Consider the following 15,131-nt stretch of genomic DNA (forward strand, 5'->3'; position numbering starts at 1 on the left):
TGGGAGTGGAAGAAGGGAGTTGTTTATGAATAGCAGACAATGAATGATGGAAGCTCTCCCAAGGGTGCAGGACCCAGAGCACTGCTGCGGGGACTTGGTAACGCGCCAGTCTTCCCATGCCCCTGCGAGGTGCCAGTGTTTTAGGGTGGGCACCGTTCCGAATGGGTGCTCTCCTCCTCTCCAGGATACACTGCGCCTCCCAGGGGAGCGTCTCCAGGCAGTGGCTGCTCCAATGGGGGGCCGCCTGGAATCTCAAACACGAGGGGGGTAGAAAAAACAGTCCACACAAGTCCACACACTCCCTCCGTTCCTCCATATTATTATCTGTGGGAAAAATAAAATCAACTACTATAGAATGTAAAAATGACTCATAATGATGCCTTTTGTAAACCTCTTAATTGGTGGAAAACGCCACACATAGAATATTGAGCTGTAATGTAATGAATTCAATTAAGAACAGCCTTTTTTCTTTAAATTATGAAGTGTGTTGTTTCTATCTGTGGAATGTGGCTCTGTTGCTTGCATCCTGTCTGCTCACAACTTGTCTGTTTTTTTTCTTCTCTTGTGCTGTCGTCCTCGCCTGCGCCTCAACAGGAGCTGCTGAAACAGTGACAGGTACTTTTTCTCTTTGCTACCTGCTGTTCGTTTGGAAGTGCTTGCTTGCTTGTGCTTGTGCCTGTGTGTCTGTCGATTGGCCACTCCATATAGCAGTCTGTTCATCTGTGCATATTTACATGAATGGCTGGTTATGTTACGCTGTTTGCTTTTTCAGGAAGGAGGAGAGAGCCGGGCACTCATGCCGATCTATTCTTTCTTATTTTTAATTCCCAAATCAGCGCAATCGCCACATGTAATGGCAGGTTTCCATTTCTGTTCTGGGCCACTTGATTTGCCACTTTAGTTGGTCTCTTCTTGTAAATGACATCTTCACTGAAGTATACTGGGAGGTGCACTCTACCAATATAAATGATACTAACAGCAAAAAATAAGCAAAACTGGTTATAATTAGACTACATCTCGTAATTAAAACAAGATGAATCTTACAGCCACAGTGAGACTGTAGCCTAGGCTACTTACAGCTGTGCTTTAAGCTATATGCTAATGGAAGTGTGCTAAGATGCTCACATTGACAACGGTACGTTTAGCAGGTAATGAGTATAATGTTGGAAATGATGGATAAACAATGTGCAGCTGAGCCTGATGGGAATATCATTAGTTTTGCATGTTTGGTCGGTCATCGAGACCATGTGTTGTGAGTGCGCCGCTGTCTCTTCCTTTCCTCTGATGTGAAGCAGCAAACTAGCGCGCCACTGGAAGAGGTGTACTAACGCTTCAGTTCTTTTTTTGTAATTTTCTTTTTCTAACATGATGTAAGGCTTCTTTGAGTTATTGAAAATCATTCTCTTGTCATAGCTGGTATCACTAAAGCCAAATGGGGAAGATAAGGAAAGACATTGCAAGTATTGGTTTCTAATGAATGATCAACAAATGCACTTCTTTCTTATCAAAACAAGTCCAAAAAACAAAATCTGTGATTTTTCGCATCCCAAGGATTTTGTACACGTTTTAGTGCTCCCCTAAAATGTTTTGAATGTATTACATTAGGCATTTGTCAGGTACTTTGCTTTGAGGTGGGAACATGGTACTTTTCTTAAAGTAATAAAGTACAACATTTAAAATGGGACCCGTAAACAGTGTTGTGGGTCCTTGAGTGACAGATACCTCAACCAAAAAGGGTTTATAAGCACTTATTATGGCTTTATATATGGTTAAAAACCATTTACTGTTACTTTATAGATCTTTTATAAGCCAGCAATAAAGCCACTTTGAGTTTCCAGGTTGATAAAATCCCCTTGGCTGGTGTTTATCATATTTGTAAATTATAGCAGTTAAAAAAGCTGATTATTAATTAACTATTAATATACAGGTTGTTAATGAATGGATTTTGGCCCAGTGCAGTACTTTTTATGCAAGGAAGGTGAGCGTGCTATAAAACTGATCTAATACTAAGAGCCAGTTATTATTTACAAGCCATTTATAATGGGTGCCCAGTCAATACTGTTTGATCATTTCAATTATATCAGAAAAACAGTACAAATAACAGCTTCATTTTCAGGACAAGTTGCAAAGTAATTATCCAAACAGTTATACTGAAGTTCTGAGAGAAAAAGAAAATATGGTCAAATTAGTGGTAAGGATTTTTTTTTGAAACCTTCAAATGCAAAAAGGGGTCTGGGAGAAATGGCAGTGCGCTAATTATACCCTGAGACAGAAGACTCGTGGCTCGTGAGCGTCTTTAAAACAGCATTTCATCAGTAGGATCAGGGTTTAATGACTGAGCAGAATGAAGACGCGCAGCAGTGAAAAAGGCAGCATCAGAGAAGAAACTTTTATTGTTAATGACTGTCTATAGTCCTGATTGTACCTTGAAAGGACACGACTGCTGTAGACAGCAGTGACTCAAGGGAGAGGAATTGGGGGCTGGCTGCCCTGCTTTTTGCTTCCTCCTTTCATGTCTTTTGATGTCAAAACAAGAGAGGAAAGTTCAAAGAGAGAGCCAACTTGAATCAAAGGTGGCTGTCTCCCAAACTTCAGCCGGAAGAGCAGCTCCGCTAATATTTCTTGATTTCGTCAACTTTCTGTGAAATTGGTCGGGCTGGGTTGCTGTTTTGCATTTTGAGTGCGGCTGATGAGCCTAGCGTCCGCGCCAGACACTTGAAGCCAGATTGTACATCCCCTCAGAGGGCGCGCAGACTTTTTGAAGGTCTGTATTTCCCTATGACTGTTTCACTCAGTATGTTGTGATGCAGGGAACAGGAGGGCAGCCATGTGTAGAGATACAGGCACTTTACTCTTTCAGACAGCTGCTGGAATGAGTGTGAATTTATCAGCCAGTCATCTGTGCCATGCCTCTGCCCACTCGCCCCTCTCCATCCCCACCCACCACCCAGAATTAATGACTGCCTCTCCTCATTTGCACCCAATCATGACCAGGATGCCGAGGCAATTGAAAATGTTTACTCCAATTGCAAAAACCCTCCATGTTCCACAAAGTGCCCTGTTTTCCCTTTGATGGGATTGCTAATCACAGCGACGTTATTTATGTGTGTTTTGAATTGGAGATGAGCCTAGGCTGGGATATTGGAGGGGGACCAACCTTGCTTGGGGCTGCTAAACCTTATGGAGAATTTATCTATTGCATTCCCTTTCTCTCTGTCCAACAGATTGGGAGCAGCATAACCTTGCTTTGAGGCTGCTCTGTGTTGCTGTTTTGACTGCCAAATATATTACTTTTACAGCGATGAAATAAAAAAGACATCAAAACACTTCACACTGCTTTTCGCCTCATCTTCCACAGCACTTAGTACGTGCACCGAAGGAGCTGCAGCGCACTTGATATCATTACAAACGTACACATTCCAGCGTCCCACATGCATATTATTTTCATTTGATGCCCGTGTATATCTCTCACTTTATCTTTATTATATTTTCCTGCAGCTAACTAATTGCTCACTATTCCATAATTCACTCGCTAATCTGGTGTTTCTCAGCCCAGTACTAGGCCACATTTATACCTTGCAGTGAGGAAATTAGGTGATTCAGGAGAAATAGCTGAATTATTATTATTATATACAATCATATGAAAAAGTTTGGGAACCCCTCTCAGCCGGCATTATAATTGACTCTGCTTTCACAAAAAAAATATAAAAGTGGTATGTCTTTAATTTACCAGGAACAGCTAAGTACTGGGATGTTTTCCAAACAAAGATTTTTTGAAAAGCAGTATTTGGTTGTATGAAATAAAATAAAATGTGAAAAACTGGCTGTGCAAAAATATGGGTACCCTTGTGGTTTTGTTGATTTTAATGCCTGTAACAGCATGTAAAACTGATGATTTTAAACACAAAGTTGGTTGGATTATGTTGTTAAGCCTTGAACCTCATAGAATTGTCTGTTTAATCATGAGAAAATGTATTTTAGGTGCCTAAATGCAAGTTGCACTTCTCTTTGACTCTCTGCTGAAGTGAGACAGAATGGGATCATCAAAACAGCTCCCAAAAGATCTTAAAGAGGACCTATGATGCTTTTTGACTTTTATGACCTATAAACGTTGTTATGATGATTCATAGTCATGCTTAACCATACTAAATTATCAAATAATGACTTACATGCATTTCGACGTATTCCCTGCTGACCGTCTGGGGTGTCTGTGCAGAGCACTAAACACTATTCTAGCCAGTCGAGAAGTCACGTCTTCAAAGCGGTCTACCCTTTCATAATTGGTGACGTCGCATAAAAATTGGTGATGTGACCACGCGGATGTTTCCATGTATGGTAATGCTGTCACTTCCCTGTTCGCGTCTGCCTCGCGCCCTTATAGGTCCATGCTCGCGCTTCCCGCCACTGAAAGTGTTTTGGAAGGAAGGTAACCAATCACAACGGAGTGGGGTTTGCAGGAGGGGGGGGGAGGGTAGCGGAGATGGCCGATGCACAGGCGGAGGGAGCGGAGATTGCCGAAGCACACACACTCAAGTGTTGACAGGATGTGCTGGATCGCCAAAATAAGAGAAAGAGCTTCCCGAAAATCTACATAGTTTTTTGTGATGTGATTCGTGTCAGGTTGCTCTATAGCAGTGTAAAACAAGAAATTAAGACCAGAAAAGTAGTATAATAGGTCCTCTTTAAAAACAAAGATTATTCATTGTCATGGTTTAGGGGAAGGCTGCAAGAAGCTTTCCCAAAGGTTTCAATTGTCAATTTCTACTGTAAGGAACGTTGTCAGGGAATGGAAGGACACAGGCACAGTTGCAGTTAAACCCAGGTCTAGCAGACCAAGAAAAGTACAAGAGCGGCATATGCGGCGGATTGTGAGAATGGTTGCACACAACCCAAAGATCACCTCCAAAGACCTGCAAGAACATCTGGCTGCAGATTGTGTATCTGTACATGGTTCTACAATTCAGTGCAATTTGCACCAAAACATCTGTATGGCCGGGTGATGAGAAGGAAGCCCTTTCTGCGCCCACGCCACAGATACAGTTGCATGGAGTATGCAAAAGCTCATTTAGACAAGCCAGCTTCATATTGGAAGAAAATGCTTCGGACTTATGAGACAAAAATTAAGTTATTTGGTCTTTATAAAAAGCAGATGTTTTGGTCCAAATTGCGCTGAATTGTTGAACGATGTACAGATGCACCATCTGCAGCCAGATGTTCTTGCAGGTCTTTGGAGGTGATCTGTGGGTTGTGTGCAACCATTCTCACAATCCTCCACCTATGCCGCTCCTGTTTTTTTCTTGGTCTGCCATGCCTGGGTTTAACTGCCACTATGCCTGTGTCCTTCCATTTCCTGACAACGTTCCCTACAGTCGAAATTGACAATTGAAACCTTTGGGAAAGCTTCTTGTAGCCTTCCCCTAAACCATGAAAATGAACAATCTTTGTTTTTCAGATCTTTTGGGAGCTGTTTTGATGATCCCATTCTGTCTCACTTCAGCAGAGAGTCAAAGAGAAGTGCAACTTGCATTTAGGCACCTAAAATACATTTTCTCATGATTAAACAGACAATTATATGAGGTTCAAGGCTTAACAACATAATCCAACCAACTTTGTGTTTAAAGTCATCAGTTTTACATGCTGTTACAGGCATTAAAATCAACAAAACCACAAGGGTACCCATATTTTTGCACAGCCAGTTTTTCACATTTTATTTTATTTCATACAACCAAATACTGCTTTTCAAAAAATCTTTGTTTGGAAAACATCCCAGTACTTAACTGTTCCTGGTAAATTAAAGACATACCACTTTTATATTTTTTTTGTGAAAGCAGAGTCAATTATAATGCCGGCTGAGAGGGGTTCCCAAACTTTTTCATATGACTGTAACTTTAAAGCCTATAATAGGCTATTTGGCATTAATACCTTAGCGCAGTCTGTCAATGTCTTCATTTCGCCATGTAAAACCCACAAGAACACAATATTAATTTTGAGCTAAAGTAAATCCCCTTAAACAACCCAAAAGTAGTGCAAAAAAAGTTGAGATACTTTTCACCAAATTATAATCTTTCTTGTCCATAACCTCGCTTCACTGTTGACCTTTCTGGACCTGGTGGCTGCTGTAACCACTGAACCTTCTGCAGAACTATTTCATTTGGTTCATGCGTCCTGAAATTAAATGTCAATGCCCTTTAAGAAGTAGTAAATACAACATGCATTAAAAACATCCTGGATTGACTCCAAACCTTTAATTGGCGGCAGTGTGTACGTTTTGGACATGATCCGTGGGTGTTTTTACCTATTACCTTCCCTTTTGTCCTGAACCTGATCCCTGGCAGCAGAGTGGAATGAAATGGGTTGTTCATTGCATCAGACGGGTCTGAGGAGCTTTTCTCCACAGGAGGTTAATTTCTTATTGCTTGCCGCATTCGCAGAGTTCATTTTGAATCATGTTAGTTTGGCTGTCTATTCCCATTATCGCTATCTGAAAATCCAGGTGTTTTTTTTTCTCCTCCACTTTGTAAATGTCAGAATGCAATAGAGGTGTCAGACAACACGGGCATGCAAATATGTGTTTGATGTTTTTCGTGGGGCTGTGGCTCAGAATGTTGTCCCTGTGCTGGTATGAATCTTGAGGCATTGAAAATGGGTATTCTCCATTCCCCTTATTGCTTTCTTGGCTGCTGCCTTTTAAATATAGCACTGTCTGCCTCGGGGACTGCAGGGACCCCCCTCAGCCTGAAAGGCCAAAAGGTGACTTTTGATACTCTTTTATCACGCAAGGTGTAAGTTACAATGATGGCATCCAGGGCCTGTCTGTGGCAAGAATGCCATTGTACAGAGAGTGACTCAAATGCTTACAGCACTTGTATTCCTACAGACACAGAACAGAGCAGCTGAGCACACAGAGCAAACATTGGTCGCATGGAGCCTCAGATGGAGGGCTCTGATAAAGCTCAACCATAAACAGCATCCAGCCCGGCTCGTCTCCCTCTCCCTTTCTCTCCTATCTTCTCTTTCTCACCCTCTCTCTTCCTCCCCTCCCTTCTGCCTGTTCCGTATCTTCCTATACTTGCCACTTTCTTGCACTCTTTCTTCATTGTCTCTTTTTGCTGCCTACCCTCTCTCCTCTCTCCCTACCTTACGTGGGCAGCCGAGCTTACAGCCCATCTGGCACTGACTCACAGGGCCCACTCTGAGCCGGGGGAGATCAATAGTGACAAACATTGCACATGGCTCTTATATTAAACGGATTAGACATAGCTGCAAACAGGCAATCTACGTGGCCTATTCACATATCCTAACACGGCTCGTGTGGCTATGTGCAGTCCCCGCTTCTAAGAAATATGAACATTGGACTGTAAAGCTGTAAATATGAACAGTATATCTGCCATCTGAAATGTCATCTATTACTTGTCTGTATCTCTTTGTCTGTGTTGCAAAGTGGAAGGTCAGAACCTGGCGACAGACAATGTGTCTGTGATTGAGGGGGAAATGGCCACCATCAGCTGCAGAGTAATGGACAACGACGACTCGGTCATCCAGCTGCTCAACCCCAACAGGCAGACCATCTACTTCAAAGACGTCAGACGTAAGTCCTGGTGCCTCAGAGAATTATTCATTTTTTAAATGTATTTTCCCCCCATCTTCTAATGGTAGTCCTTTTTTTCCCATGCTTAGGCCTACCCTTTAAAAATGCAATGACAACGGGAATTTTCTTTCACTCTAAGTTTGAATTTTTCAGTCTAAGCTTTACTTACTGAAATCAATTTCCCACAACAAATAAGTTTCTCATGGAAAAAGGCGTGACAATGGCCTGACTGTATTTGCTCTGTAAAATCCAATTTGTGTTTGAAGATGAAGCACATATTCCTCAAGTGCTTGTGTCCACCTCCTCTACTGTGCATTTCAGACTTTACATTAGTTTAACAACATTCATGACTTTGTGTTACTACCACACCTTTTGTTTGTTTGTCTTTGCGTCATTTTCACATTTCAGGTCTTCATGTGCTAAAGGAAATCTCACAGGTTTTGACACTACAGTCAGTGCGTTTCCATGGCACAACTAGATTAGATTATCACATATATCGAACTAGACACTCGAACGGACCGTGTCACTTGTCTGAGTTTACATGGCCTTTCAGATATCGGATAAATGTCCAATGCATGGCTGTCTCCACTATGCTAGGTGGCGCTGTAGCCCTTTCAACCATGCTTTCAACAAGTGTTGAAAGAGCCACGTCCGGTTCTCTTCCGTCAATAACCCATGGTGTAGCCTATCACGCGCAGGCACACAAGCACAGAACGAGAAGTCCGATAAGCGATGTCCGATCCCTGTATACATGCAGAGAGAATGCCGACAACGAACGACTTATCTAGGTGTTCTTATCCGACATCTCTTGTCCGTTATTGTGCCGATTTGTGTGCGAAGTAGATCGGATAAAGGTGTTTACATGCAGTTTAAAAGTCCTGTTGAAGTCTTATTCGTTTAGTTACCCGATTATGAGTCTGCATGTAAACGCACTGAGTGAAGGTATCGGATATCACTGCAAGATCACCTCAGATAGCTATAGGTTAAATTTCAACCTGGTATCACGCCGAGGCGTCTAATAGACACGCATGGACCGGCGTCTAACTCACACGCCTTGCCTGACCAGGGCGTGTGAGTTACACGCGCACCTCCCGCCGTCTAAATGAATGGAGGAATAGTCTAAATGAACGGAGGAATAGCACCAACAGGGGCCGACATGTTCTCCCAGGAATAGCACGACATGTTCTCCCAGCATTTCAATACTATCTAGCTGCAGCCCCCTCGGTGGTTAGGGTTAGGGCAAGGGGACAGGGAGAGGTTATAATATAGATAAAACATTGACGGAAAACCGCGGCCGCCATTTTGACTACGGGCGGCCGCGACAGCGGCCGCCATCTTCACTACGGGAGGTGCGCGTGTAACTCACACGCCCTGGTCAGGCAAGGCGTGTGAGTTAGACGCCGGTCCATGCGTGTGTATCTCACGCCTCGGCGTGAGATCGGGTTGTAAATGTCCTATGCAAACGTGATTCAATCTGCCCTTGACTTTTCTGGTTCTTTTACAAAAGTCATTTAGCTCAGAATGCGGCAAGATTATTATGAGATACTACACATCGCTATTATAATGGGAAATACCTCTGTGTCCTTGTCACTGTTCGATTTTACGATAATCTCTTAGATTAGGTTATTGAACATTATGATTATGCATGAGCATATGGGCTACTTAGACTTCGGAGCTGAGTTTTTGTCTCTGCTTTTTTAACTTGTTAGTATCTGGGATCCGAGCCAAGATTCAAGGTGAATCAGAGACACCCTTTTTGTTTCAGTCTATATTACATCCCAGCTGTTATTTCCCAACTCTATGTAGCGAGAAGCATGTTCCATTTTCTCACTCGCGAAAAGAGTATCGAAGGACTTTGAGTACACATCTTCGTCATATTTGTACAATACACCCTAAGCTGCCGGAGAATATGGCAGAGGATTGGATGGATTTGTATAAAGCATAGATCATGTTATTTTCGGAGACTTCAAAATCTTTGGTCCAACACTAGAGACTGGAGATAGAAGGATGCTATGATCGTTTCAGTTTGGACAATAAATCACCAATGATTGGCTTTTTCCACATGTGTAAGACAACAGTGTCCTGTTAATTTTTTATTAAGCTGCTCCACGTTGGCTTGAAACTCATCATTTTCTCTGGCTTAGTCAATGCAGTCCCATTGTCAAATAAACACAGAAGCTGTTTGTTTATCTGCAAATTTGATTTGAATATACGTCAGATTTGTGACAGGCGGCTAGAGTGTAATCGGGCCGCTGCTGCTGTGCGTTTGTGTTGTTGAAAATGGGGCCTAGTGAATCCCATGGCAGCGCTATTCTAGGCTCTGTTCCTAAAAGGACTGCTGGTTCTGCGGGGACCCCCCTCAGCCAGTGGCATTGTTACCTGTCAACAGGGCCATTCCACACAGTGGCAGATCTTTGTATACAACCAAGTAAACAGCAACAACATAGAACCACACAAGGAGCTGCAAGAACAGCAGCTACGAGTAAAGCAGCTACCACAGATACGCACACGAATACCAAAGCAATAACAGCTTTTACGGTAACACTAGCCAAATAAATACATTTATATAGCAGAAAAAAAAGACAAATTATGTCATGGGCATGGAGGCTGAGCGATTGTTTTTTCGGATGAGACATTTATTCTGCCAGATATATGCGAAATGACATGCAATTTGGCATGAGTTGTCATCTGAAATGGGAAAAAATTTGCAATTATCAACAGAAGTGGACCTCTTTAGATGGATATGCAATATCATACCATTATTTATCAGACCATCCTTTCTCAGGAATTTTCTGGCTTTTTCGTAACCAACATTTTATGTTTAAAGTGAGGGTCTGCCAAAAGAAATGTAATCCTATAGGTTATAATGCCCCTAAAAACTGGTAAATCTTAAGTATAACTCAAAAACATAAGTAATAAAATCACCTTTTAGATCAAGTTGTTCTAAACAGAGAAACAATATTTGATTCATCAGCCTCAGCCTCTCGACGCAATTGTTTTTCCAGTTTTGTTGCTCTCCTATGAGGTCAAACTGTCTGAATATCTTTAAACATTTGGTCGGACACAACAACCAATAGAAATAAGAAGCAGATTGGTCTCTGATGAAAATAATCGTTGATTGTCGCCCTGATAAGAAGACATATTTCGCTGGAAATTTGCCAAAATTCTAGATAGGCTCTTAACTGCCTCGTATAAACGATGCTACATTAAGCATCTCGGCAGTGAAGAGTTTCCCTCGCCAGCAGGTGCTTGGACACACTGGGAGCATCAGTGTCATTGTTTCCCTTTGAGGAGAGACTTCCAAAGAGCTCTCAAATGATATCGGGCGGATGAGGTTTCATGTTGACACTGCCCCGAGACCACGGGTAATGATGATGATGCTAAGTGCGAAAAGCCTGAAGGGAATAACAAACTCCCCGCGCTATAAACAGGCGCTGGGGAAGAGTTCGTTAGCTCGACAGATGCGTTTGAGGACTTGATAAAGAAGGCAGGTCAAAACATCAAAAGGGCTCCCAATCAAATCAACCCAAGCTGTTTATGTAAAAGAGTGCTCAGGGATGAGGGCTGACCCAAATGAAAAGCCGGGGTAAAAACTCTGAGGGATACGGCTAACCCAGTTGGACGACATTAAAAGAAAAATTCAGCCAATCTATACCGGCATTAGTACACACAGGTTCCTGGGCAATACTTTGGAATTTAGATTTTCAGGCATCGAAAACCCCTCTCTACCTTCTTCTGCGCTCTGATTTGATTCATTATGTATGTTTGAATGTCTCTCCTTTTTTTCCTCTGGAATATGTGAGTTTTAATGCATCCATCCATGACTAGCAGCAGCAGCCCCATTTTTTAAGAGTTCCCTAGCTTGTTAGGAGTCCTCATGAGCACTCTTCACACTCTTCCCCCCCCCCCCCCCCATCTTGTGCGAGTGCTCTGTGGACTGTAAAGCTACTTTATAAATCAACTTGTGTGAATCATTTTGAAACTCACTTTTCTTTTACTCAATTAAGGAGAAAGCCCACAAAAGGCCAGCACTCTCTTGTCCCCCCCTCCTCTCCCTCCCCTCTATCTCTGTCTCATTTTTCTCCTCACGTCTCCTTTGTCTCCTTCCAATCCCCTCTCTGCTCATTCTCACCCCTACTAGCGCTTCCCATTCCAAAACCCAATGTCTCACGTTCTTGTCCCTGTAGTCTGTAATCATGACTGTCTCTCTGTCTCAAATGTACCACTCACAGCTCTGAAGGACAGCCGGTTCCAGCTGGTGAATTTCTCTGACAATGAACTGCGGGTGTCTCTGTCCAACGTGTCACTCTCTGATGAGGGACGCTACGTGTGCCAGCTCTACACAGATCCTCCTCAGGAAGCCTACGCAGATATCACTGTCCTGGGTAGGTGTGAGGGTGCATGTGTGAACCACGTACACACATACAGTAACACACACTCCCTTCCTCTTGCGCACACACTTACATTGTATTTCGCTTGGTTCTAGATAGCGAAGATGAAATAAGAGTAATCTTTGATCCCGTTATCTTTAGCGACTGAAACAAAATGTCAGCCAATTAGGCCCTCGCAGTGCTCAACAGCATCACGGAGAAAAAGGAACAGATGCTGAAACTGATGGCTCAGACCACGTTGGCTTTTTGGCATCTGTGTTGACTATGTGAATCCTGGTGAATGTTGACTTGGCTGCTTCAAGCGATTCCCTACTGAGAGTCAGCTGTGGCACACTTTGACGTTTTGGAGTGAAATGACTCTACTTAAGCTTTATTATACATGCAGACATCCTGGGGAATTGAAAGGAATTAAAAGCACTTTAAAGTAATTACTCAAGTTGTACAATTGAAACATAGCTGCAGTATCTATGAACCAATGGTTGCATTGAAGGGTCCTTGAAATAAACTCCCTGCTGACTTTTTCAGCTTTCAAGTAACTGGAGTTTTGCAAGTTTCTGGCGATGACTAATGCAAAGGGACGAGGGCATCTGTGCCATATGTTTTTTTGTGTTGGCTATAAACACATGCAACCAAAGGACATAATCACATGTGCTTAGATAACTTTGGCAAATAATTAACGACTTTATAATAGGGGGACTGAACACATGCTTAAGTAGTGCATAACTAATGCATCGCTCTTGATGATTTAATGTATAAATCAATGGATCAATGGAATATGCTCATCTATAAATAAATTATTATATTTCTGTAGATTTAATGTGGTCTGTCGCTCCAACCTGAACTCAAATATTTCAACAACTGTTTGATGGATTGCCATAATGTTTTGGTACAGATATTCATTGTAATGTCTTTGTGATTCCCTGACTTTCTACCTATTGCCATCAGGTGAACATTTCAAGTTGTCCAATACTTTGGTTTTGAGCCAACGCCTGAAAACTTTTGACCTTCTTATTAACCTGAGCTGTACTTTGGTGTTGTAAACATGATAAACATTCAACCTGCATACAGCATGCTGGCATTAGCATTCAGCACAAATCGTTGCCGTACCTCAGTACAGCCTCACACAGCCGTTGCCGTGGCTGTATACTCACAGTTATGCAGGTATTGGTTCATTTATACCCCCAAATAAGCTGGAATTTGGCTAAAAGAAAAGGAAGTTTCAGACACATGCAGCCCTTCTCAAATACTCAATTGTACATATACAAAACTGGTTGTTAATACAACATACAAACAACTACAGATTATTGTATGAGCCAAAAAGTATTTTTTATCAACAAGCTTCAACAACGTTTAGCAGGTGCCAGCTGACAAGTGTTAGTAAAATGGCCAGACGTGTAAATACTAACAGAAGGGCCATAAATCACCCAACAACAATGTTTTTTGTGTAAATAGGACAAATGAACCCTTTCATTATTCAACACTGTAAGTCCGGATAAGTAGAGTAAGATGCGAATGAATTGCCCTTCTTGGGATAAATCAAGTTGTCTATTCAAGTATACTCAATAATTTGAGGAAACCGGTTGCCTAAAAAAAAAGTAATGTGTTACGAAAACGAGTGGATTTGACTTAAAATCTTGAAGGGCTGGAATTGTTATTTTAAGTTAAATACACTTAAGTCAAAGTGTATTTAAATTAAAATCTATTGTAATATCAATTTCTTTGAAATCACATTATTCTTTTTTTTTTAAGATATTTTTTTGGCATTTTTTATGCTTTATTGATAATGTAGAGACAGAGTTGAAATGGGGCAGAGAGGGGAGTGACATGCAGAGAACGACCGCGGGCTGGAATCGAACCCGGGTCCGCTGCTGGCCGAGGCCCATGGGGGGGACGCCCTACCAACTGAGCTAAGGGCGTCCCCTTTAAATCACATTATTCTTCCCACCTAACCTGGACACGTGTCCCCTCAAGTCAAGTCATGATGCTACTAAAACTGAGCATGAACCAGCACTTTTTTGCTTTACGAGAGGATTATTAAATAAATGCCTCTAAAATAACTATAATATAGTATAAGTAATGCACCTAGCATAATGTAATTGGATGCCACTTAATTCTGTGGCATATGCAAATAACAATAACAAATATATGAAAAACCTTTAGTCGATATTAATTACCTGAGGATCTATTAAGTGTTACTAATGACACAGACTCATAGTGATTTAGACATTTCTTATGGTCAGAAACAGGAATCCATGCATTTATTAAAAAAAAATGTTTTCAGCCTCATAATGAAGTGTTAATAAAATGCAAGGTTTGTGTTTAAATGGTGTCATGCTCGCGTCTTTCTTTTGCCATTGGTCAGTCCCGCCAGGCAACCCAATCATCGAGAGCCGCGAAGATGTGGTCAGCGAGGGGAACGAGACGGAGCTCACCTGCACAGCCATGGGCAGCAAGCCAGCCGCCTCCATCAGATGGATGAAAGGGGAGGAAGAACTGACAGGTCAGTAGAATAACAGCCTCACCCACTTTGCTTCACACGCTCCGGACCTGTCCACTTCCCTGTAAAAGTCCAGCTCTCTGGAGGCACTTCCTATGCAAACAAAAAAATCTAGTTCTCCCCCAAAACTTCAATGCGTGTCTTACTCATTACACTATGCTTCTGACATGTATATAGAGTACTACAGAAAATAATCACCCCTGGCATATACTGTACAACCGGAGTAGAGCAGTGCATTATGTCCATACGCCGGGGAATGCTTAGTCAGCTAAAGAACATAATAATCAAACTATATGCATTCCCAACTGCAAGGGCTGCACATTAGGTTCATGTTGTGTTTCACATAAAACATTTTCTACATTAGCTTTGGAGGGACTTTCATACTGTAATTTTCGATTTCAGTGATGCTTGTTTTACATTTAACATGGCTAAATATTTACATTTAGTTGATGCGGATGACTTTTTTATGTTTCTGACAACTCTAAAAATGAATATATTATATTTGTTAAACCATCTATACATAGTAAACATGGTTATGAGCTCATATAGCAACATTTCATCTTCTTCATCTTTCTGCGTTTATATCATCTGGGCGACGGTTGAAAAACCTTATTACCTCTCAGATATGATTAGGGTCCTCAATTATTCACTACAT

The 15,131-nt window shown here is 41.9% G+C and overlaps 1 protein-coding gene across 2 annotated transcripts in view; it reads left to right on the forward strand.

Moving 5' to 3' along the window:
- cadm1b (cell adhesion molecule 1b) overlaps positions 1-15,131 on the forward strand; it is a gene marked incomplete at its 5' end in the record, with an annotated part of 144,899 nt that overhangs the window by 99,664 nt on the left and 30,104 nt on the right. Inside the window, 4 exons of one of the 2 annotated variants that reach the window (XM_080025293.1) lie at positions 595-615; positions 7,442-7,588; positions 11,821-11,973; positions 14,342-14,479. In XM_080025293.1, the coding sequence (XP_079881419.1) occupies positions 595-615; positions 7,442-7,588; positions 11,821-11,973; positions 14,342-14,479 (459 nt within the window). The remainder of the gene's footprint in view (positions 1-594; positions 616-7,441; positions 7,589-11,820; positions 11,974-14,341; positions 14,480-15,131) is intronic. The other variant, XM_080025294.1, reaches the window with a different exon arrangement.

The sequence above is a fragment of the Ammodytes marinus genome, assembly GCF_949987685.1.
Source record: "Ammodytes marinus genome assembly, chromosome: 3".
NCBI lineage: Eukaryota > Metazoa > Chordata > Actinopteri > Uranoscopiformes > Ammodytidae > Ammodytes > Ammodytes marinus.